Genomic DNA, 24,276 nt, shown 5'->3' with positions numbered 1-24,276 from the left:
TATCCTGAATTAGAAAGGACCCACAGGGAATGTAGAAGTCCAACTCCTGGCCCTACACAGGACATCTCCAAGAATCACCATGTGCCTGAGAACATTGTCTAAACATTTCTGGAATTCTGTCAGGCTTGGTGCTGTGACCACTGCCCTGGGGAGCCTGTTCCAGTCCCCAACCACTCCCTGGGGGAAAAACCTTTGGCTGATATCCAACCTAAACTTCCTGGCACACAACATATCCTTAGGTCCTGTCACTTGTCACCACAGAGAAGAGATCAGTGCCCGCCCCTTTGCCTCCACTTGTGAGGGTGTTGAAGGCCACTATGAGGTCTTCCTTCAGTCTCCTCCTGGCTGAACAGACCAAATGACCTCAGCCACTCCTCATGCAGCATCCCCTCCAGACCCTTCATCATCCTCGTTGCCCTCCTCTGGACACTCGACTAGTTTGGTATCTTTCTTACACTGTGGCACCCAAACCTGCCCCCAGCACTGGAGGTGAGGCTGCCCCAGCTCAGAGCAGAGGGGACAATCCCCTCCCTTGCCCCGCTGGCCTTGCTGTCCCTGATGGCCCCAGGACAGGGTTGGCCCTCCTGGCTGCCAGGGCACTGCTGGCTAGCTTGCCATCGACCTGGAGCCCCAGGTTCCTTTCTGTGCCACAGCTTTCCAGCCTCCTGTTCCCTAGTCTATCCACACATCCAGGGCTGCCCACTTCCAAGCGCAGAATTTAAATAAAAAACAATGGAGCATAGAAGTCACTGTGTCTGCCTGGAATTCCAGTTTATCCATGGCCATAGTAGATAATTTAAATGTTCTGTCCTCCTTCACATGAAGAAGAAATTAAAATTTGTCCAAGTCTGAACATTAAATACTGATATTTGAAGTGGTTATAAAGGCCACATTGATAGATGCACAGGTGGTAGACCTTGGATTTGGAAAATTGGGAGTACTGGGTTGTTGCTGTTTAGCCTCATCTAGCAACTAAGTACTACACAGCCTCTTGCTCACTTCCTACCCACTCTGATGGGTAGGTGAATCAGAAAAGTAAAACTCCTGGATTGAGATAGGAACAATTCATAGCTGAAAGAAAATGAAGTGTAATCATAAGAATTATAGCAGTAATACTAATAAAAATAATAATAGTAACGAAGGGAATAGAGGGAATAAAACCCAAGAGAAGAAAGCAATGCATAACACTGTTGCTTATCCCCTGCTGACTGATGTCCAACCTGTTCTCCAGAAACAATCAGCAGCTCCTGGCCAACTCACCCTAATTTATACATACATGCATGCATGAAGTTCTATGACATGGAATATCCCTTTAGCCAGGCTGGGTCCTGTCTCCTGGCCATGCTCCCACCCAGCTTCTTGTGCGCCTGCTTCCTAGCAGAACACAAGAAATTGAAAAGTTCTTGACTGGTAGTGAGCCCTACTGAGGAACAACTAAACCATCTGTATTACCAGCATAATTCTCATTCTAAATCCAAAACACAGCAGTTGGCCAGCTACTAAGGAGAAAATTAACTCTTCCCAAGCCAAAATCAGGATGGGCATGTAAAACTTGATAATATTTACTGTTGTGACAATATAATCAGAAAAGTTCCTTCAATTGACTAGATAAGAAGAGGAATAGATTACTGTTCTTCATTAGTTCACAAATACTAATGTTCATAAAACGTATTTGAAATCTTGTTTCATTTTTAATCAGACAGCAGAAGAGCTAAGTGTCCTTTAAACCTGTAAATAATGTATTAGAAGCATTCTAGTTCTTTTCAGTGTTTTTGCTGCATAAAATTTCCTGCTACCCTACTCATTTAAAATTCTTTGTGCGCACTACCCAGTTCTAATATCATGATTTACTGAGAGAAACATTAGATTAGGCAAGTAGTAATGCAGGAAATTTCTCTAAACATTTCAGGACTTTTACAGTTTGTGCTGTCTGCTAGTGGTGGCATTAGGGCCTAAGGTTATAAACCTGCATGCAATGCAAACCTCATTTGTTACTTATTTAGGCGATTGTACTAATCCATCTGTTTAGGAGCCTGGAATAAATGTGGAATTTGGTGATACTAGTCTTCTTCGTGTATGTATGTGTGTGTGCATGCTCTGTACCTCACCTAAGCCGCTGTGTGACTATTGAGTTTGAAATTAACACCCTAACATTGGCTTGTCTTTCCCATGTAAAATAATATTAGCATTCTTGGTTCAGTGCTGGAGAGAGACATAGATACGCTTTTAATCTCAAATTGGCTGGCTAAAATACTGATGTACAGATAGGGGCATTGAGTAATGTTTGGACAGAGAAGTGTGCAAATATGATAGTTTCAACATTGTATTATGGTTTTGGTTTCTGTTAAAAAGGTGAAGAATCTTTTAAGTGTTGTGAGTTTCATCTTGGTGGTATTCATACTGTGTCTTGCTTTAATGAGACAGGACACTGATGAGAGGTGGTTGGGTAGTTAGAAATAATTTGTTGACTTTGAATTGCCTTCAAGGAGCTTGAATATTACTGAGTATGGCAAGCTGTCACAGGTAAAGGCAATTTTAGCAGTGCAAGTTCAGAGCAGACCACAATGCCCGAGAGTCCAGATTAAGATGCAGTCTTCTAGGCAGCAGTATGGAAGTGAACTCTTGCAGTTACAGCTGGTTTGGAATTCAAATGTAATGCACCATGTTACAGCATATTCAAGTGGTGCAGAACAACAAAAGAAAGTGAAACGCTATGCATGGATGAGTTGGCTATTGAGAATTGATTGGGGGTGGAGTGTTCTTTTTACATTTGCTGGTATTTGTAATTACTTTTGTCTTCAATATCTGCCTCAGTTAACCGTGCTTCATCTAGATTCTGGTTGGAAAAGTACTGAGTCTTTCAGAGATGTTAGTGTTGTTCACATGGGCCTACTAGACCAAGCTTAAGGTATTCACTAAACATAATTCAGTCTTGTAGTGGTGAAAACAGGATGTTAAGGACATCAGTGGGTAGGATTTCTTTTGCAGACAGGATGTCCTACGAGACTTGAACTGTGAAAGTTACCAGTTTTACCACAGGATGAAGCTAAAAACTCAGAATTCATGCTCTATGTACTTTATGCCCATCCTCTCAAGTTCCATCACAACACATACATAATTCTTAGCAAAAAAGACTTCACTGAATATGGCAGAGCTGTGTGGAGCTGATTCTCTTTAGATCAACGAATGTTAGTGTTAAGTGCTATGGTAAATATGCTGTTCTCTGTATACAAGAAACCTCCAGTACTGTTGTTTGTGAAAGGATTTTGATGGGCTTCTTTTCAAATCAGTTTGGTCCCAATCTCAAAGGAGATATGCCAACATCATAAAGGCAATAAAGGCTCTGGGTTTGTTAACATGAGTTGTATGCCAATATTGCAGTAGGCTATAATAGGGAGACAGAGAGCGTGGTAAATGCGGGGGAAAGGCGCCTCAAGTCAAAGAAGCCTTTGTCATTTTACAGAGGGAAGCCTGCCAACTAGTTGAAATTTGCAGCAGGTGCTTGTCTTTAGGAACTGAGCACTTGGGGAAGATCTTCTGTTAATGGTATAGTTGTGTCCTTTGTAGCTGTATCCTCAGAATGGGTTGATAATTATAGGCTTAACTGTGGGGTGTTAAATTATGTGTTAAATTTTGTCTGCTACTAAAATACAACAATAGTAGCTTAGAGCATAGTTACATTATTGGTGCTAGAAAAGCAAAGTATAGCTTAAGGCAGGAAATACAGAACAGTTTTAACAATTTAGTACAATTTTCTGTACCAGTGAAGTTTCCTTCCTTTTATGGAGAACTTGCCAATTTTAGCATTTTTTCTGTTTAGCATCTTCATTAATGGTCCAGATGTTAGGACAGAGTGAACTTTCAGCAAGCTTGCTCATGACAGAAAATGATGAGGAGGGACTTACGTGCCAGAGGGTTACAGTGACATGCAGAGGGACTTCAAAGGTCTGAAGAACAGGGCTGCCAAGAATCTCAGGAAGTTCAACAAGGGAACTGCAAAGTTCAGTATGAAAGAACAACCCCATGCACTAGTATATGCTGTGGGCCACCCAGCTGGAAAGGAAGGGGACCTGGGGGTCCTGGTGGACACCAGCCTTGATTGTGAGCTGGCAGTGGTCCTTGCAGCAAAGAAGGAGAATGGCATCCTGGGATGCATTAGGCAAAGTATTACCAGGTGGATGAGGGAGTGATCGTTCCCCTCTTATACAGCACCAGTGAGGCCACACCTGGAATCCTGTGTCTGTTTTTGGGCTTCAGTACAGGAGAGATATGGACATACTGGAGAGAGCCCAAGAGGCCCACCAAAGCTGCTGAGGAGTCTGCAGTGTTTCTCTAATGAGAAAAGGCTGGGAGAGCTGGGACTGTTCAGCCTGGAGGAGGGTGAGGGGGTTTTTCTCAATGAGTATAAATATCTGAAGGAGGGATGCAGAGAGGACAGAGTCAGGCTTTTTCTCAGTGGTGCCCAGTGCTGGAACCAGAGGCAGTGGGCACAAACCAAAGCACAGGAGGTTCCTTCTGAATGTGAAGAAATACTTTTTAATGTGAGCATGACTGAGTCCCGGCACACGTGGCCTAGGTAAGTTGTGGAGTCTCCATCCTTGGAGATGCTCAGAAGCTGTCTGGTTACAGTCCTGGGTGGCTGGCTGTAGGTGACACTGCCTAAGTGGGATTGGACCCTTGATGACCTCCAGAGGTCCCTTTCCAATCTCAGACATTCTGTGATTTTGACAGGGATAATGTTAGTGGTTGCTCCTTTTTAAAGTAGATGTAACCTCTCAATCTCAGGTCTTTTTGTTTTGCATATTACTATTCAAGGCTGTGGAATAGACTTGAAAGAAATTAATTTTTGAAGAAAGCAGTATATGGACTGTCTGTTGTGTGTAGCTGAGCAAGGAGAGGTTGATACAGAGCATGTATTACATCACTGTTACAGACACCTGCAGTGTATACAGGGAACAGAACATGGCAGAATTTGATTGGATTTAAATCAGGTTGTGAAACTAAATGCAGAGATTATCAAAGAAGAAAGAGTGTTTTGAAAACATGAGGCTGTTCATCTTTGGGGTGAATTATTGATAAGTATATGGTTTAGATATTTAGTGGCAATTAAGAATTTTTAATAGCATGATGCAAAGAAGTTTTTAGAATAAGGAAGGGGAAGGGAAAACTCAAAATGGTTACAAAACCCTGTCTTTTAGGCTCTATGTAGTTAAACCATAGAATGTTACTGCTGAAAATCAGCAGAATTCAGGAGGGTATAGCACATTTGCATGCCTTCAGGCCTCTCTGGATTCCTAGTGAATTGCATTATAAATAGTGTTATGTTCACAAAATTGTAAGATTAAGAAAAAAGTAGTTTTCCTTGAAGTTCTTAGAAGAAGATACTCAAATATTGAAAATTTTCTGTCTGTAGTGAGTGATAGTCTCCAGAAATACAGAGGCAAAGTCACTCCTGAAGTACAGCATACATAGTAGTATGATATTTCATTTCACCATTTTATGCTGTTTATTATCAAGTGTGTTTAGGAGAATAAAGCTATTTTCTTTTTTTTTTCTGTTAATTCTAATTTTGGTTTTGCTTTGCTCTGTCTGTGTTCCATTAGCACATCTGAAACTTCATCTGACCAGTTATTCAGCAGTGCCTCTTCCTAGGTTAGGATCTGAAGCAGTAGCAGATAGCACTGCATCTAACAGTTTTTCTAGAACTAGAACATACTTGTTTCAATCATCATGTTCCTGAAAGAACTGCAGAACTGTGTTTTTTCCCCATTCTGCTATTAATAGAATAATCTGTGAAACTCCAAGAAACCTGGCATTTAGATTTCACCAAATATGGTTTCCTTAATGCTAAAATGTTCCAATGTTCTTAAAAGATACAAATCAAAAATACATTATAAGTAGTGGAAGGTTTCATTCAAAATACTAATATTTTAAAAACTATTTTGGAACTTAGCTGAAGTGTTCTGCATGGAAATCACTTATTTAAATGGAAAAAAAAAAGCCTGCAAGAAACAGTTTTAGAAGTTGTAATTTCTGAGACTAATTTTCTGTAATTTTCTGAGTTGTAATTTGGGTAGAGACTACCCAAAATACTTGATTTTAGGCCAGATCCTAACTGTCTATCAAAACAGCACTCATTAGAAAACTGAAACTGAAAAATTAGAGATGCTCTTTGCCTCTTGGAGGAGAGTGTTCAGTGGTTAGCAACCTAAACAGAGCTGGAATAGGAGCAGCATTTGTGTGCATGTGTTGCTTGTTAGTACTGCAGTGTGATGAAGATGAGAAGGCTATATGCACTTGAGTAACAATTAATTTCTTCTTTTTTTGGTCAAATAAATGAATCAAGTGTGATAAAAAGCAGGGCTTATAGAGAATGTTTTATGTGCTCCCTGTACACATACCCTTTATGTGCTATGTATCTTGCCTGGAAGTAGGCTGCCTTTTCCTGAAAATGTATTATTCCTCTGACAGTAACTGCCACAGATGGATTATCACGTTTCTTAACACGACTTACTCAGCAAATACCATAATACGGAAAAGAAAGTATCTTACAATCGTTATTTATCTGGCAAAATAGATAGCATTGTATCAAAACGTTGTATTTTCTTTATGTTGCTAACATAAAAAAAATAAAGTTCTCTACTTCCCATTTAGTTAAAAAAAAAAGCCTCCACACTATTTTCTAGAAAAAGGCAGTAGCTGGAAATGAAAAAAGACATGACATAAGTGTACTGCAGAAGAGAGAGAATACAAGATTTGTTTCACAATTGCTCTTAATACTGTGTCATTCTTTGGTAATCCAGATCTTTCAGTGTTGCTATTGGGAAGTAACTAACAAAGGTTCTCCTGTATTCCATGTAACAAGTTCTTATCTAAGCTTTTTCAGGGAGTAATGCCACTTATTTGCAAACGTACTTTATATGGCTGTCTAAGTTAGAAAAACATGTGGTTGTGGAGCTGAAGAGCAATGTTTTGCCAAGTGGACACCTGTACCTCATTAATTGCTGTTGACCAGCAATTTCTACTCCCCACAACTTCTGACTGCTTTAAATGTGCTGCCAGCTTTTTTTTTTTCCCTTTAAAATCTGCATTTCTTTTTTTATATCGAAAACTGCTACAATGTTCTTGCTGAAGGTCTTTAGGCAGTTCAGAAGAGGTTATGAATTGCTGCTTGAATATTCTGCATTTTGATGAGAGAAATAGAAGTTACCAAAAGAATTATGAAATTAATCTAGTTATTTTAATAAGAAATACAGAGTAGTGATCACTAACACCTTCTGTTTTGAGAGCTTGTTCACGGGGTGTAGACTTTTTGTTACTGATATTTTAATACAACTTGGCCAAATGTTCAGGTTAGAATTTTCTAGGCTAAGTATCTACCTAGAATTACACTGGTTTTTGTAAAGCTATTCTGTAGTTTATTTGATTTTGTGGTGTGGAATTGGGCAGGGAGATCTTTGTAACTATTTGGTGCCTCAGTGTTTACAATGAAGACTTTGCAAACAAGAGAAATATTTTAAAATACTTACTTTATTTCAGAATGACAGTTCTGAGTGTTCACAATGTTGATACCATGCAAACAGCTGCTGTATTACTCTTGTATCCAACTTCAAAAGTATCAGAGCAAAACATCCTCCTGCTTTGAGAGAAGGTCCTTGGATTTGATGAGAGGGGGTTTGTACACATGACAGCAATGTGGATAAGGCCAGATTTTGCATCGGCCTTTGCTCTGGGATGAATTCTTCAAGATTGAGAGACAGGGTGGCCCATCACCCCACCCCTACAAAAACAGATTATCATGGAATTAGAGATTACTGTGGAGAAAGATATGTGGTCACATGCAGTCAGTCTTATCTAGCAGGTTTAATATCATAGTGGTACTTTACAGTATGTGGCACTTGTGCTGATACTAATGCAACAGAAAGATTGGAATTTCCCATCGTTAATGTGAGTAGAAATTATAATAAATGTTTTTCAAAGATTTGAGTCAAAGGTGTTTTACAAAAAATACTTGTGCACAGTAATGCAGTATCGCTAATAAAGAGTTAACTTCTCATTTTCTTGGATATTCAGTTATTCAGTTAGAATGTGAAAGATGAGGACAAGTTAAGTATACACTGTAGTGTAAAACTTCAGAATAAAGGTGACCTTGTTTGGGAAGAGGAAATAAAGAGGATGAAGAAGTAGTATTATAGATGTGGAAGTTTAAAAGCAAGTAAGGAGAGACAAAACCCTTTAGGTAAGGTCCTGCAAATGACCTTCTGTAATTGGCTGAAATAAATACCTATATATAATAAATACCTACAGGGTCAGGAGCAGAACAGCTGGGGGCAACGTGCACTGGTAACTGGCTCTGGATGGGGTAGTGAAATGCAATGACACAGACACCTGAACTGGAAGATGAGCATGGAAGAATATGTTGTTGCTAGAAAATAGAAATTAAGTCAGCTTGGTAGGGAGGCACTGTTTCTATTATTATCAGAAAGACCTAAAGAAATAGGTCTGGTATCAGTGAAACACATTATTTTTGAATGAAAATTTCTTGTGGAAGATGTTGTATAAAAGCAGTACAGCCAAGTACAGCAGTATGTACAGTATGAAACTACCAATAATTTCCTAAATTAAAGAATGATGTATTCTGAAATTGAATTTAAACAATTAAAGAATTGTTACACGAAATTACTTTGTGTTAGCGGTCAGAAACTGAATCTGCCTTTGTAGGTGTTGTCTAGAGCTTATTTGCTTTTGAAACTGGAGTTTTTATAAACTAAGGAAAAAATTCTTGACAAGATGCTCAAACACTGTGTGCTGGTTTTGGCTGGGGTAGAGTTAACTTTCTTCATAGTAGCTGATGTTTTGGGTTTCTGGTGAAAACAGTGTTGATAATACAGGGATGTGTTCATCACTGCTGAGCAGTGCTCATACAGAATCAGGGCCTTTGCTATTAAACTCCACCCCCCACTGAGGGGCCTGGTGGCACAATAAGTTGGAAAAGGACACAGCCAGGACAGCTGACCCCAACTGACCAAAGAGACATTCCATAATATGTAGCATCATGCTCAACGATAAAACTGTAGGGAGAAGGAGGAGGGATGAGGTGGTCATAGCGATGGTGTTTGTCTTCCCAAGTAACTGGTTTTTTGTGATGGAAACAGATGCTGTTGCACCTGAGACAGCTGAGCACCTTCCCCTTTTCTGGGCATAGTGCTGCATCTCAGTGTTTTGTGAGGGGCCCAGAACTGACATCATCAGTGCCAGTACAATGGGGAAATCACTGCGCTAGTCTCACTGGCCACACTGTTGCTGATACAAGCCAGGCTTCCACTGGTCTTCTCGGCCACCTGGGCACAGCTGGCTCATGTTCAGCTGCTATGGACCAGCACCCCCAGGCCCTTTTCTACTGGGCAGCCTTCCAGCCATTCTTCCCCAGGTATGTAATGTAGCCTGGGGTTGTTGTGACCCAAGGACAGGACCTGGCACTTGACCTTGTGGTACCTCATATGATCGGCATTGGCCCATTAATCTAGCCTATCTAAATCCTTGTTTTGTTTTGCCTGTGTGTGTGGCCTTTGCCTTCCATATTAAACTGTCTATCTCCACCCACAAGCTTTCTCATTTTTACTCTTCCAGTTTTCTGCCTGCTTCCACTATGTGGGAATGTGCAAGTGGCTGTGTGGGGCTGAGTTGCCAGCTGGGGTTAAACCATGACACACTGGAACAGGCTGTCTAGAGCAGCCTCGCAGTCTCCTTTCTTGGAGGTGATCAGAACCTGACCGGACAAGGCCCTGAGAAACATAGGTTTGAAACAGATTGCGTGAGTTTTAAACTCCTCCTAGTTAGTAAAGCAAACTGAATTGAGCATATTTGGAAGAGAGCTTGGACTCAAAAATGCTAATAAGGGAGGTTGGAATTTATTTTGGGGAGGAGAAGAATTGATCTACAAAGAAAAGTGGTGGCATCAATGAGCTAGCTTCTTTCTCTGCAGTCCTGCAGTACCTATTGGTGTATTCTTAACTCATAAAACATCAGAGTAATTTCTATAAATTCACTTTTTCCCCATGGTGTTGAGGAATCTGGTGAAGATCTGCATGTGGTTTGTTACCATAGCTCAGCTGACATACTGTACATGACATGACTTTCATTGGTGCTCTGATAACTTGATGACATGCCTAGATGTTTTGGAGACTTATTTATCAAGACTTTGACAAAATACTTGATGTGGTCCAGTATGAAAAATGACAGCTGAAAGTAGAGATTAGTAAAATAGTAGTTGAGAAGGAGCTGGTAGAGGTGATTAGTAGAATTAGAAGAACTATTATCAAATAGCAGTCAGTAATTCCAGTGGAGTTCACTAGGGATTGGTTGTGACCTTAGTATTTCTATTAGTGTGGCGTGTTGTGCTGTTTGATGTGAGGAGAACAGAGTCAGTACACAGGTAAATTTACAAGAATCTGCTCTGAGGAAACTAGACTGCTGGGAAAGAAAGCAGTTGTCTGGAGCAGAGTGGGTGGCACAGTTGAAACTTCGTATAAAATGACGCATGAGGTTCTTGCCATCAGTAGTCAAACAAAACAGATAATATTAAAATGGGTGCACAGATGAAGGAAGAGTGAAATAAGGGAGTTCAGCAAAATAATCTAGGAGGAGCTAAGTTCATCTCAGCAAGTGTGATGAGGCACTGATCAAACTAGGACAAGAACTCTTGTAAATTAATTGAAAAAGTTGGCACAAAGGTATTTTTATGTAAATTAATTACATCAAAATGTCTGCTCATTGTAATGGTAAAGGTTTTCAGTAAGACCGTGGAGAGAAGAATGTCACAAATTTAGAGGAGATGTCACCATTAATTTGTTATGCAATGTAACACAACTTTTAGAAAGGAAGAAGCAGTCAATTCTAAAATACTTTTCTTGCAGTCTTGCAAACTCGATCACTAGCTCTGCATGATGTTGCAGAAGCAAGGGGAACAGGTTTGCTAAAATAAACATGGTTGTAGAACCTGAAATTAGCCCTAGAAATCTAATTATTTGGGCTGTTTGTTCTATGCCATGATAAGGAATTTTGCTGCTCAGTTGCACAAGAAATTAAATTATCTGTACCATAATCTTGTTAATAGTTCTGCTGACAACGTTCATAATCTCTTCACAATTTTAAATACTGAGAACTGTCAAGTGTCTTTAATTTTACATATTCTGAGAACAAAAGTATTTTCTTTGCTAAACTGACTGGTACTTTGTACCAGTACTGTGCTGTTACTTTGTAGACTGTTGTGAGCACTGTATCTTATCTTGCAACACTAAGAATACAGTTTCAGGAAACGGGGAAAAGCCAAGGTAGTGCTTCTGCACAAGTTTCCTGCTCCGTTTTTTGGTCAGTTTCCTTGTAGATACATAATTAATATGGGTTCTGATTCTCAGCAGACCTATTTTGTAAGCTGCTGTGTTTCTTCAAGTTTCTGCCATGCTGGAATATGACCCAAACAGGAAACCCTCACATCGTTTTCTGCTAGATTAATGAGTTTAATCAGTGCACTGAATGGCTTGACAACTAACAGAATTAGCATCAGGGATGGAATAAGATGGCATAGCCAGGATTGGTATTTGGGAGGAGGGACGACTAAGAGTGGGAAAAGTGTGAAGCAAGACTTACCTTGTTTGGTAGTATTAGACTGTTGATGAGTTCAACTGCAGTCAGTTAAGCAGGCTGCTGTTTACTCAGTTTAGTGTGATTTTAGTAGATATATATGACCATGATAATTACCTCAGATTCTGTGAATGTTTTATACTTCTGTACTGTTATTTATGTAGATAAAGAGGCCTAATTTTATAGACTCTCATTCACTTTTACCATCATAAAACAGTCCTCCAGCGTTTTGTGATGGAATTTCTCATGTAAAGTAAATAGAGAATTTTCCTGTGAACATCAGGGAGGAGGAGTTATTGCAAGGGCGAATGGAAGGTACATCAAAGTGGTTTAGGACTTTTCATTTTGCTCTTAGGCTAATAATTAAAAATAACATGAAACGTTGTAAGTAACTCACAACTGAAGTAAAATTAGATAGAAAGCAAGTAGTCTTTTAAGCGGTGAGGGATATATGATGGGAAGAAGGTGGAATCCAGGCATGTAAGTCCATCAGTAGTAAAATTTTCTCTGTTTCTGCTGTGAGAATAGTTGGGTGGGGGAAGGGAAAGGGTTGAATATGTGTAGTTTTTTAATTTATTAAAGTAAGTGGGTTCTGCTGTAATTGAAATGACAAAATCAGGTTTTCTAAAAATAAGAGAAAAATTACTGAGCACGAGGGAGTTGTGGAAATGTCTTTTGCGAAATTAAAAGTGTATAGATATAGCTATTATTGAACAGCAGTGTAGGAAATGTACAAAAAAAATCAGAATTACCACTGAATCCCCACTTGTTGTCATTTTTCCAGATAGTGATATTTTACCTGCTTCACTTTATTTGCTTAAAAATCAAAATAACTATTCTAAGCTTCTAATCATAATCCACAGTTATGCATCATAATAGACAACATCATGCAGAGTTACATATCAGTAGGGGACAATAATTCTAGTTTCTGTTCAAGTAATTAAACCTTTGAAGCAATCTTTTTTTTTTTTAATTTCTGCTGTTAATACTTGTGGATTTTTAGTAAATTGCCACATATTAGCATCCTACCTGCAAATTTTAGAGAGGCAGATTAGTCTCAGCATGTACCTGGGAGATTGCCAGAGCTCTGGAAGTGGTTTTCTTGCTCGATATCTGCACATTGAAAGTGTTATGTTGCATCAGTGGACTTCTGCTTGAGCAGGTGGGGCTAGCTCCTGTAATTCTAACCATCTGTTGGAGAAGTCGCCTATCAGATATGTGTGTCTAAGTAAATACAACAGTTCTGAGCTGATTTTCATGGAAGTCTTTAAAATTTCATTGCTTGAATCTGCTGTAATGAAAAACTTCATGCTAGTACAGATCAGTAATAAGCTGTCACAGAAAAGTAGTATTTTTCTTAATTTGACAGGTGTGTCACTTTATTGAAAAACTATTGAAGCATTTAAAACTTAGTCTGGAAAAGGTAACAGTTTGGGACTACTGCATTATTTTGAATGAAAGAGTTGTGTTCCACTGCTTAGAGAAAACTCAACACAAATGCCCCCCCCTTATGAAATTAATAATCATCTGCATGAAATGTCAAGAACTGTAGAGGTAGAACATGGAGTAATGGATACAAACTGAAAGGGAGGACATTTAGGTTGGATTTTGGGAAGACATTCCTTACTCTCAGAGTGACAAGACACCTGAAACAGGTTGCCCAGGGAGCCTGTGGATATTCCAACCCTGGCAGCATTAGCCTTGAACAATCTGGTCTACTGGGAGCTGGCATGGAGGCTGGGACTAGATGGTCTTTAATATCCCTTCCTGTGCCTTAACATTCTTTGATTCTGTTGTATGTGTCCATCCACAGAAATTTAAGAAAGATACAGCTTTTTCATGGGGATGGAAGATGGTAATAAAAGCTGTTAGATAAGAGTATGCACAGATAGAAGGCTGCTCCAGATCTGTCTCTAGAACAGGCAAAGTATTAATCAAATCTGGGATTTTGAAATGTGTAGGCATCAGCTCTGTATGTTGGATTAATTACTTACTGTCTTCTGCCAATACAGCCAGCAGCCGGCTTCGGGTGTAGCCTATTCCCATCCAACCACGGTTGCCAGCTACACCGTCCACCAGGCCCCGGTGGCGGCGCACACAGTCACTGCCGCCTATGCCCCGGCCGCGGCCACGGTGGCCGTGGCCAGGCCTGCCCCAGTGGCCGTGGCAGCTGCTGCCACGGCAGCTGCCTATGGCGGGTATCCCACGGCACACACAGCTACAGACTACGGCTACACGCAGCGGCAGCAAGAAGCTCCACCACCACCACCTCCTGTCACCACGCAGAATTACCAGGTAGGTTCCTTCTGTGTGATTTTTGAACAGTGCTTTGAGAGGAGGAAGCCTGTTTGGAAAAGAAAATGTGATTTTGTGAAACTGCTGCTGTAAAGAAAACCACTGTCTTGCATTGGCTCAGATGTTGGCTTGGTGTGCGGTAAACTGGGTCATGGAGCTGAAAAGACTGTTCCAGTAAAAATTTTCAGTAGACGTAGAAATAGTTCCGTTGTTAGATTCCTGGGTGCCACTGGAGTCTAGTACCAAGCCTGTGAGAACAGAAGATTGCCCTAGGAGATAAACTATCCTGTAGGTAGTTTTTGGATTTCCTCTTCTGAGATCCCTGCCTAATCTTCTGTGGATACAGGTTTTAGAAAAGGGCTTTTGCCCTCTGTCCTCTGTCATCTTAAAATACTATGTTTCTTGCAATAATTCTTCAGCTTTTTATTCTTTAATTTATCCAGGCATTATCTAGATTCTAATCAGCTTTTTAGTTTGTTTAAAAGGACTATATTACTGCTACACGTTCCTTTGTACAGCTTCTGTAATTTGTTATTATATTATGAGGTCAGTTACTAGAAACATCTGGAAAAAGAGTCCCCTAACTGAATAAAATAATTCCTGTTTAAACAGTTTGGACAAAAAAGGATTTTGTTGTATTTTTTGGAATTAAAAATAATTTTAATACATTAATATATTTCAGCTCTAGTAGTTCATGCCTTCCTCCCCCTCAGTTGATCAACTCTTTGTGCTTTACTATAAACATGGTGAAGATGAGGGAATGTATGTACCTGCATATAATGGCTTCCCTTCTAAGCTTATTAGAGAGCTACTGAGTTGTTAGTGTCAAATGAGGTACTTGCCTTGCCTTTATAGACTAGTTATGATTTGTTAATGAACTAGTTGATCCACTAAAAAGTAAAGAAGTCTTTAAAAATACCACTGTCATAGTCTAAAAAATATAACCAAGAAAAATGTTGATGATGAGATTTTTAAAGCCAATACAGGCTCATGTTTCTACCCCTGAGAATGTGTTTGGCCTTGTAGAAATTCCTGATTTGTAGAGATCTGTGGGAGGTTTTTTCTTAATATTTTATAGATAAACAATCTGATTATTAGTCATTAAAAACTATTGAGAGTACATGCTTTTCAAAAATAATTCGGTAGGGAAAGGGATGAATAGCATGAGGATAATTCCTGTATTGAGTCTGTAAAAGACTGTTAGGGCTGTTTCAGGCCTGAAGTATCTATGAAAGTAAATTTAATTTCTCTAATGCATTTATTTGTATATAGTGGACATGTAGCTGGTGAGTTTTTATTGTCCTTGAGTAGGTCAGAAGACAATACATTGTTAGTTTGACTCTGCTGATGACTTGGATTACTCTAGCTATATACCAACAGGTGGTTTCTCTGTTTTGAATCCATAGGATTCCTACTCTTACGTTCGATCCACCGCCCCAGCTGTGGCTTATGACAGCAAACAATATTATCAGCAGCCAACCGCAACGGCGGCGGCTGTGGCTGCTGCTGCGCAGCCACAGCCCTCAGTGGCCGAGTCCTACTACCAGACAGGTGAGTGACATCATTCAACCTGCTCTCGTTACTCACAGTCTTGTTGACTACTTTAAGCCTTAAAAATAGTTGTTTGACTATTTGATGTTATCTTTTTTGTTTGTTTAAGTTTTGTCATATAATTTCTGTCAATGTGTGGAAAGTTTTTCTGTGCCTAGAATTTCAACACTTGTGACATTGCCATAAGTAGCTGCCTCTTAGGTTTGAACTGCCACTAAATACACTCAAAGCATACTCCTAGGCAAAGTTCTTACTGATTTGTCTAGAAACCTTGCTGTGCCAGGTTGAGCTAATTAGTGTTGTGTTCAGATGATAACGCAGTTAGAAGTATTATTTCAATTCTCTACATACTTCATGTATATAATTCTCTAATTATTCGTATCATGATTGCTACAAAGTATGAATCCTACTGCGTTTTTTTTAATGTAAAATTAAGAGGAAGGTTTAGGCTTTGGTGTGCTTTGGAGTATTCTAGTAGAACTATTGGTTAAGAAAGTTGCTTAAAACCAGTTTAAAACTGTGTTAAAAACATGATAGCACAGTTAAAAATAAATAAATACATTTATAGCTTACTACTGTGGGCTATGGCTTGACTGAGATATATGGTATGTAGTGCACAGCCGTGACAGTAAAGCAATCCAATGCACAACACTAAAATGCAAAACAAATTAAACAAAACTCCCAAAACAAACCCCCACTTCTTACATTTGTTCACAAGCACATTGATAATTTTCCCCTAGTACAGTTTGCATTTCTCTCAAATATGTCAGTGTTTGTACACTTGTGTTTCCTATCCTCATTAGCTCCGAAAGCAGGATACAGCCAAGGGGCAACTCAGTACACGCAAGCCCAGCAAACACGGCAAGTGACAGCTATAAAACCTGCAACCCCAAGTCCAGCAACGACGACGTTTTCCATATATCCGGTGTCCTCGACTGTGCAGCCAGTGGCAGCTGCAGCCACTGTTGTTCCATCCTATACTCAGAGTGCAACGTACAGCACAACAGCAGTAACTTACTCTGGTAAGAATTTTGCATGTTTTCTTGCTGAGATCTTTGCAGTTGCTGCAGAAGAGGCTTTCAATCTCAGAATTTTAGCAATTCATGCTCAATTACATCATAGTCTGCTGAGAAGTATCAACCAGTTCAGTCATTACAATGGCAGAATGTTTTGTTGTAAGAGTTCTTACAAAAGACAAGAGTCTTTAAAAGAGGTTTGATGTCTATTGTGCCTATTTTGTTACGTGTGAGAATATACAAAGTGCTGGCATTGCTACCTGAGCAGTGACTTACTGTAAGGTGAAAAGGAAAAGAATGGAATATAAAATGTAAGGAAATGCATCCACACAGATTTTTATTCTCAGAAATGGGAAGGGTGTATTCAGTTACAGAGACAGGGAGGAACAGTTCAGTATAAATCTTTTAAGTTTGGGTTGTCCTGACCCAAAATGGAATGAGAAGTGTGTGTTTCTGAAAAGAATTTTATTTAACCATTAGGAATCCAAAACATAGTTCAACATGAAAATATGATAACTTCATAGCCATAGAAAGTAATTAACTGGCATGTTATAGCTACCCTGAACTTTTTGTTTTCTTTTGTTTCTGCTTAAAAAGGGATTTTAATACTTCCTTGAGATAGAGCCTGGTTTTCTTGATTTATTCAACAGGAAATCAAGGACTGTATAGCCAGGTTTTAGTGAATGAAGCATCTTCTCCATACCAAAACAACTTAAATCACTAATTGGATGTAATATCACTAGACACTCTGTCTTTTATCTTCATTTTTTCCCCTTCCTCTCCATATTACCAGTCATTGCCATTTGGAAATGTGAACAGTAAATCTGGTTCTAGAAGATTGCTTGCCTCATGTGGCCTTTGCTAAATCTTTTACTAAAATTATTGTTCCATCATACTCAGTCTTACCAGGTATACCAAGAAATTTCATCTGTTATCTAGGGATGCTTTGATATATCTAACATAACTCTGTGTCTGCAAAGATGTGTCTAGAAGTGAATGTATTCCAACGCAATTGGTGGCTGTATATTTGTATGCTGTGAAACACAAAGCCAAATTCAAGACTGCCTGACAAGATCTCAGTGAATTACTTATATCTTGCTTTGCCCCTCAACTGTTGTGCAACATGATTTGAATTAGTGCATTATGTAATTGATACACTATGTATGGTGATGTAACATTTGTTTTTATTTTTATTTTTCAGGTACCTCCTATTCTGGTTATGAAGCTGCAGTATATTCAGCTGCATCGTCCTATTACCAACAGCAGCAGCAGCAGCAACAGAAACAGGCAGCAGCAGCAGCTGCTGCTGCTGCTGCAACAGCTGCTTGGACAGGGACCACCTTTACTAAAAAGGCACCATTCCAAAATAAGCAACTGAAACCAAAACAGCCTCCCAAACCACCCCAGATCCACTACTGTGACGTTTGCAAGATCAGCTGTGCTGGACCACAGGTATCTGATTATGTATCATTCTACTGTACTTTATTCTACTATACTTTATTCATAATTTCTTCAGCTAAAAAACCTGACCCTCTTAAGAGTCATAGAATTGTAGAATGGCCTGAGTTGGAAAGAACCTTGAAGTTAATCTAGTTCCAAGCTCTTTGCTGTAGGCAGGGACACCTTCCACCAGAGCAGGTTGCTCAGAGCCCCATCCAGATTGGCCTTGAGCACTTCCAGGGATGGGGCATCCACAGCTTCTCTGCACAACCTGTGCCTCACGACCCTCACAGTAAAGAATTTCTTCTTAATACCTAAACCTACTCTCTCTCAGTCTGAAGCTATTCCCCTTGTCCTGTCACTCCAGGCTTTTGTAAAAAATCTCTCTACATCTTTCTTATAGACTCCCTTTAGGTACTAGAAGGTCCCAGTTAGGTCACCCCAAAGCCTTTTCTTTTCCAGGCTGAACAAACCAAATAGTCTTAGCCTTTCCTCATAGGAGGGGTGCTCCATCCCTCTAATTAAGAGTATTTGTTAATTTTTGGACCTTATTCTATACTTGTACTAAAGGAATAATGAAATAAAAATATGTACTACTATAGAAAGCGTTGCTAATTGGAAGACAGAGATACACTCCCTGAGCTTGTACAGAGACGCTTCATCTGACTTCAGAATTATTTAAAATTTTGAATGTGATTTTTTTTCTTTAGCATAGGAAACTTCTTAGAAAATACTGTTTTGAAAGCTGTGGAATTACACAAATTTTGTGAGTGGGAAACCTGAAAATCTATTTTTCATTATATTCCAACTTCACAGTTTAATGTCTCAGTGGATACAAGTGCCTAGAAAGTAGATACAAAATCATGCAGAATGTTTATATGTGAGACTGGTTAAACAGTTCTTTTACTTTAGGTAAACTTGTCATTATTTCCTACTCTGTCTGCTCTAGTTTGGCAGTGTTAATAAGGAACTAATATCAACTACTGTATTTCTTTTTCAGTACAGCTTTGTTTGTGCACTACCTTCTTTTCAATTGATTTTTCTGTTTATCTGGATCCACAGTTTGAGGGAAGCTGAAAACCAAGAATAATTGAATGCAGTGCAGGAAAACAGCAATTTCTGATCCTATCAAGTTTTCAGTGGTGGTATCCGTTGACCACCACTTGATTGGGAAGTTGAGAAGTTAGAGAAAAACCTGTATTGTTTTACCAAAGTGTGGGATCCTGATGCTTGAGAAGAACATTCTTGGTCTTAGAAGTGGCCTATAAATGCCTTAGAGTATGCCCTGCTGTAGAAATGTTCAGTGTAGGAAGTACTTCTTAGGTAAAATGTGTGTTTTCTGCTATGTTCTGTATTACATGTATTCTTGGAAATGATGAACCAGTAGTACAAAGACATCTTACTGTGTGTATTTCGTTTATTTAAACAGACTTACAAAGAACACCTAGAAGGTCAGAAACACAAAAAGAAAGAAGCAGCGTTAAAAGCTTCCCAGAACACCACCAACAACAGTACTTCTGCTCGTGGAACTCAGAATCAGTTGCGCTGTGAGCTTTGTGATGTGTCTTGTACTGGGGCAGATGCTTATGCTGCCCATATCCGTGGAGCCAAGCATCAGAAAGTAAGGGTTTTCTCTTGTTCTTACCATGCAAGTCAAATGTATTTCTCCCCATTATTTTTTCTCATTTTAAGAAGGAGAAAATATGCAGAAACAATACAATCTAAATTGTTTTATTTAAAGATTTGAGTTCTTCTTTTCATTTCAAACTTGTCTTTGGGCTCACTATTAGAAGGGCATTGTAAGAAAGGGGGGAAAATAATATAATGACATCAATGAAAAGAGGATGTATTGGGATATCATGCAGATCACAGGAAAAAGGTGTGGAGTGAGATAAGGGAAAGGTACCATTGAGGACATGGTACCATGTTTGTGCCCCCTAACTTTTCTCAAGACTTCTCTTGAGATTCATTTTACTTGTCTGGCTGGGACAGTAAATCTTTCAGTGCACTTTGAAACACTGTAAGCTGAGCTCGTGCAAAGAAGACGAGTGTTAGGCATCATTCTTCAATAGTTCCTGCAAAGAAAACTGTCTTGTGGAAGCAGGGAAAAATGTCCTGTAGTAGACTTTATAATGAGTATGTTTAGAGGACTTCTGGTACATGTGTGTTTCTTATTGTTTGAGTGCTCTCTTGTGGGCATTCTGGAATAAAAACTGTGAGCTGCATTGTGAAATGCTGTGACCTGTGTTTTAAACTTGGCCATACAACAGTAAGTGCAACGACAGGTAGAATATGTGTTTAGAAATTACGGATTTTCCTCATAACTCTGGAAAGATAAATGTCACTAACAAATACAGTATTAATACTCTGCTTTTACAGCTCTTTGCATCTCAGAACACAGGCATCAGTAACTTTGTTCCTATTAAAATAAAACTGACAACATGTTTAAAGTAATCTTCCTCCAAGACCAAAAATTAAAATTTAGAGAGACTTGTCTAGTGTTCTTCCTTTAATAAACTGAGCCATTACTTTTTTGGGTTGTGCTCAGTACCTCCATAGGTATATGGAGGATAGTATATATTATCTTTTTATGAAAACTATGGATATAGTTTTCTCTTTGTAGGTTCTTAATAGTGTGAAAATAGTATCTTAAAAGACTCTCTTTATTGCGGTGGTAACTAAAGAACTGTGTGCATTCTACTGGAAAAAAGTAATTTTGAAGAGTTGCTTGAGCTTAAAATTATACTATTGTGTGACATGAATATGTCTGTATTCTGATAGGGAACATTAAAAGATCAGAACAGAAGCCTAAGAAATTAATTTGGACAGTTGTGTGCATATAATGATTGTGTACATGTTCACGTTTAAAGCATGTCTCACAGATTTGTATTTTTTTACTCCTGTTTTCAAAACTCAGTCTTTAGTTTTGATCTTGCATGGTTTTTTCCTGTGGGTTACTTGCATTGCTTTTTTTAGGTGGTGGTCTGCAGCCACCAAAAAGAAGTATTATTCCACGACAGACATGTTGTGGAAAGGCCTCTGCTTGTTATTTCTAAGAATAAGCATGTATCTTTTACTTTCTATGAGATACTAAAACACTCTGAAATACTTCTTGAATTCTCCTAAATTATATCTGTACATTTGAAAAAAAAGAAAAAAAAGGAGAACCTTTGCCTAAGGAATGTCTTCAGCTTTGCTAAATAAACTGGAATGTCATTCAATACCAAGACTGTTCAAATGTAGCAGTCAAAGAACACAGTGTTGCTGAAATTGAATTAAATAACTCTTAGTTACAAATGTTGTTGGGACCAAAACAGTTCAATGAGCTGCCCTTTCCAGGGAGTCTAAAAAGTGACCAGGCAACAAAGCAAACACATTGAAACACTAGGAGCAAAATGTATTCTTGAACTGTCCTGAGTTACAAGCTTATTGTGTTGCTGTTCTTATCTAAACAGCTGCGGGAGTAAATGCCTGAATTTCTAATACAAGTAAGGAGTGTGAAATAGCAAGTACCTAATTCGTTATTACAGATGACAAGAGCTTTTTTACACGTCCATCTTTTTTCTTTCCCAAGATTTTTGTTAAAAAAAAATAGCTACTTTTTTATTTATATTGATTTTTTAAATATTGTTGGGGGTTTTTTGCTTATGATACATTATTTTTATAGCTTTCTCGGGAAGATCATGTTATGAATTTCTCTTCCTATTTACAGGTAGTGAAGTTGCATACAAAACTTGGCAAACCCATTCCTTCAACTGAACCAAATGTGGTTACCCAAGCTACTTCCTCAACATCCACATCTGCTTCGAAACCGACTGCCTCTGCTTCGAATATAGCAACTAGCAGCAGCACAGTGAACTCCTCTGTTGCATCCTCTGCAGTGAAAATTCTTACTCCCACGGCAAACACACCACTTAACACTGCGTCCAACAACAAAACATCTTCAACTGCTGCTAATATAGCTGTAAAGAAAATATCTACTCCGAAAATAAACTTTGTTGGCAAGTACAGAACTCAGTCTTTATTTTGAAACCTGACCTATTCCGTGGCTATTTCTTAAGAATTAGTGCAGCAGACACAAATGTATTTAGGTAACTCCATACATGAGTTACTCCGCTGTGTTTAAGGGAATTACTGATAGGTGAGAATGTCTGTGAAAGTTTTGCTTCAAATTTTTGGCGTTTTCTGCCCAGTTGTCTCCACCTGGCCCCTCTTGAATACTTTTCCCATCTTCATAAGAAGCCTCCCCTTTGGTTTTGTATGTAGTAGCTGCTGGAATATTGCAGTTTATAGCCCTAATTTCAGTTCACAGCCTGGGCTGTTAATGCACTTGCAGTATATTGGCAGTTTGTGATGGGCAACTGAAACATCATTTTTACAGTGGAAGACTAGCCATGGAAACTTTGAACTGAACGTAGCTTTGAACTGAACATAACAGAGATGGGAAGCAGTTTTTCCACAATAAGCTATCCTGCTCTTCAAGGAGAGACCTATACAGTTACAACACTAGGGGTATACTGCCTTTACTAGTACAAATATTCTAAAGTTTTGGAGTACTTCTTTTGAATAAATTTACAAAATAACAAAAAAAGAGATTATTAAAATACATTTTCTGAGTTGTTCCACATTAAGTCCTGCCTCTTGGAAAAGCAGGAAAACAAATAACAAAAATGGTTATTTTATAAAGCAAAAGCTTTTCTTGTTAGAATAAACAACTTCAGTGTTTAAGTAACCTGAATGTTGTTAAACTTACCGTTAAAATATTGAATTGTATTGAAAATATATTTAAGTTTCAGTTGATTATAAAATTGGTTGATTAAAATAGATTTTAAAAGACCTATAATTCTTTGCCCAGATCATAGATGTTTGCAAATAAAATTTCCAGTTTGGGTATTATGTTTAATCACATTCTCATTTTATGAAAGGTAATAATATAACTTTCTTTGATTTACAGGTGGCAATAAGCTTCAGACAACAGGAAGTAAAATGGAAGAAATGAAATCAGCTGAAAGTGTTAAAACACCTCCTACTGCTACGGTACAAACACAGGAAGTTAAACCTGACACAGCAGCTGAACCAGTGACTCCCACAACTCTTGCTGCCTTGCAAAGTGATGTCCAACCAGTGGGCCATGACTATGTGGAGGAGGTATTAATATAAAAATATGTATTATTTTTTAACTGTTGTAGTGAAACATAATCATAGAGTGGTTGAGTTTGTCAGGGACCTCTTTAGGTCATCTGTTTCACTCACCTTGCTTAAGAAGGATCATCTACAGCCAGTCACCCAGGACCATGTCCAGATGGTTTTTGAGAATGTCAAATAATGGAGATTCCATAAGTACCCTTAGCAGTTGTGCAAAAGCACAGTTGGACACAATAAAAGTGTTCTGATGTTCAGCTGTTTTTCAGTTGGTGCTAGTTGTCTCTGGTCCTGGCACTAGCTACCATTGAAAAAAGTCTGGCTCTGTCCTCTTTGCACCCTTCCTGCAGGTTTTTATATTCACTGATATGATCCTTCTCAGCCTCCTCTTCCATAAGTGAGATAGTCGAGATCCTACTGGATGTCAATGCAGAATGCCCTTTGGCATATCAGCCACTCCTCTTCATTTTGTGTCATCAGCAGACTAGCTGAGGGTACATTCTGCCCCATCATCCAGAGCATTACTGGAGATGTTACAGGACTGTATTGATCCTGGGGTTGCACTGCTGGCACCTGGGCTTCATTCTGCTGGTCACCACCCTTGGCCAGGCTGTCCAGACAGCTTTCAGTCCAGTTCACTCTATGCTTATACAGCCTATGCATTGGCAGCATGTGTAGGAGGATATTGTGGTGAGACTGTGTCCAAGGTTTTACTGAAGTCCACGTGGAGAGTCTTGACTGCTCCTGATGGTTTTCTTGCCCTCATTGTACCTGGAAATGGTTTCTGGGATTAGCTGCTCCATTGCCTTCACAGAGATCAAGATGAGGCTGACTATCTGTAAATCCCTGGGTTCAGCCTGAAGATAAGAATGACAAGGCATTGAACTTGCAAAGGCTTGTGCATATGTTTACATTTTTGTGTTGTGCATGTTTGGTTTTTTTTTGCTTCATGTAGTTGGTATGAGATAGGTGGATCAAGTCTGGTGTAAATTTTGCATGATACACAGGTCTGTGATTTATTAGTTCATTATGTTCAGGTTTGAATTTATGGCTGTGCACTCTTTGGAATGGAAGGACCTCGTTCCTTGCTCATTACCAAGCACAATGGTGTCAGAATTGGAGGTTCTACTTTTCTACTTTGCCTTCTTTTAGTTATTGTGCGAACTTCTTGACATATTTTGGGACAGGA

The 24,276-nt window shown here is 39.0% G+C and overlaps 1 protein-coding gene and 1 non-coding gene across 3 annotated transcripts in view; both read left to right on the top strand.

Annotated features, from left to right (window-relative positions):
* The window catches only part of ZFR (zinc finger RNA binding protein), a 48,452-nt gene that overhangs the window by 5,141 nt on the left and 19,035 nt on the right, over window positions 1-24,276 (top strand). For both annotated transcript variants that reach the window (XR_010083614.1, XM_063423728.1), the window contains exons 3-9: window positions 13,656-13,938; window positions 15,345-15,489; window positions 16,293-16,511; window positions 17,707-17,957; window positions 19,375-19,566; window positions 21,658-21,946; window positions 22,900-23,093. Coding sequence is in view for 1 of the 2 variants with exons in the window: in XM_063423728.1 (XP_063279798.1) it covers window positions 13,656-13,938; window positions 15,345-15,489; window positions 16,293-16,511; window positions 17,707-17,957; window positions 19,375-19,566; window positions 21,658-21,946; window positions 22,900-23,093 (1,573 nt within the window). In the remaining variant the exon portion in view is untranslated. The remainder of the gene's footprint in view (window positions 1-13,655; window positions 13,939-15,344; window positions 15,490-16,292; window positions 16,512-17,706; window positions 17,958-19,374; window positions 19,567-21,657; window positions 21,947-22,899; window positions 23,094-24,276) is intronic.
* LOC134564835 (small nucleolar RNA SNORA66) lies at window positions 10,919-11,057 on the top strand. The gene has a single exon (XR_010083672.1). It is a non-coding gene; the product is annotated as a small nucleolar RNA SNORA66 (small nucleolar RNA).

Source organism: Prinia subflava, chromosome Z, assembly GCF_021018805.1.
Source record: "Prinia subflava isolate CZ2003 ecotype Zambia chromosome Z, Cam_Psub_1.2, whole genome shotgun sequence".
Classification (NCBI taxonomy): Eukaryota; Metazoa; Chordata; class Aves; order Passeriformes; family Cisticolidae; genus Prinia; species Prinia subflava.
Note: the sequence above shows the minus strand (reverse complement) of the source record. Positions and strands in the feature narration are given on the sequence as shown.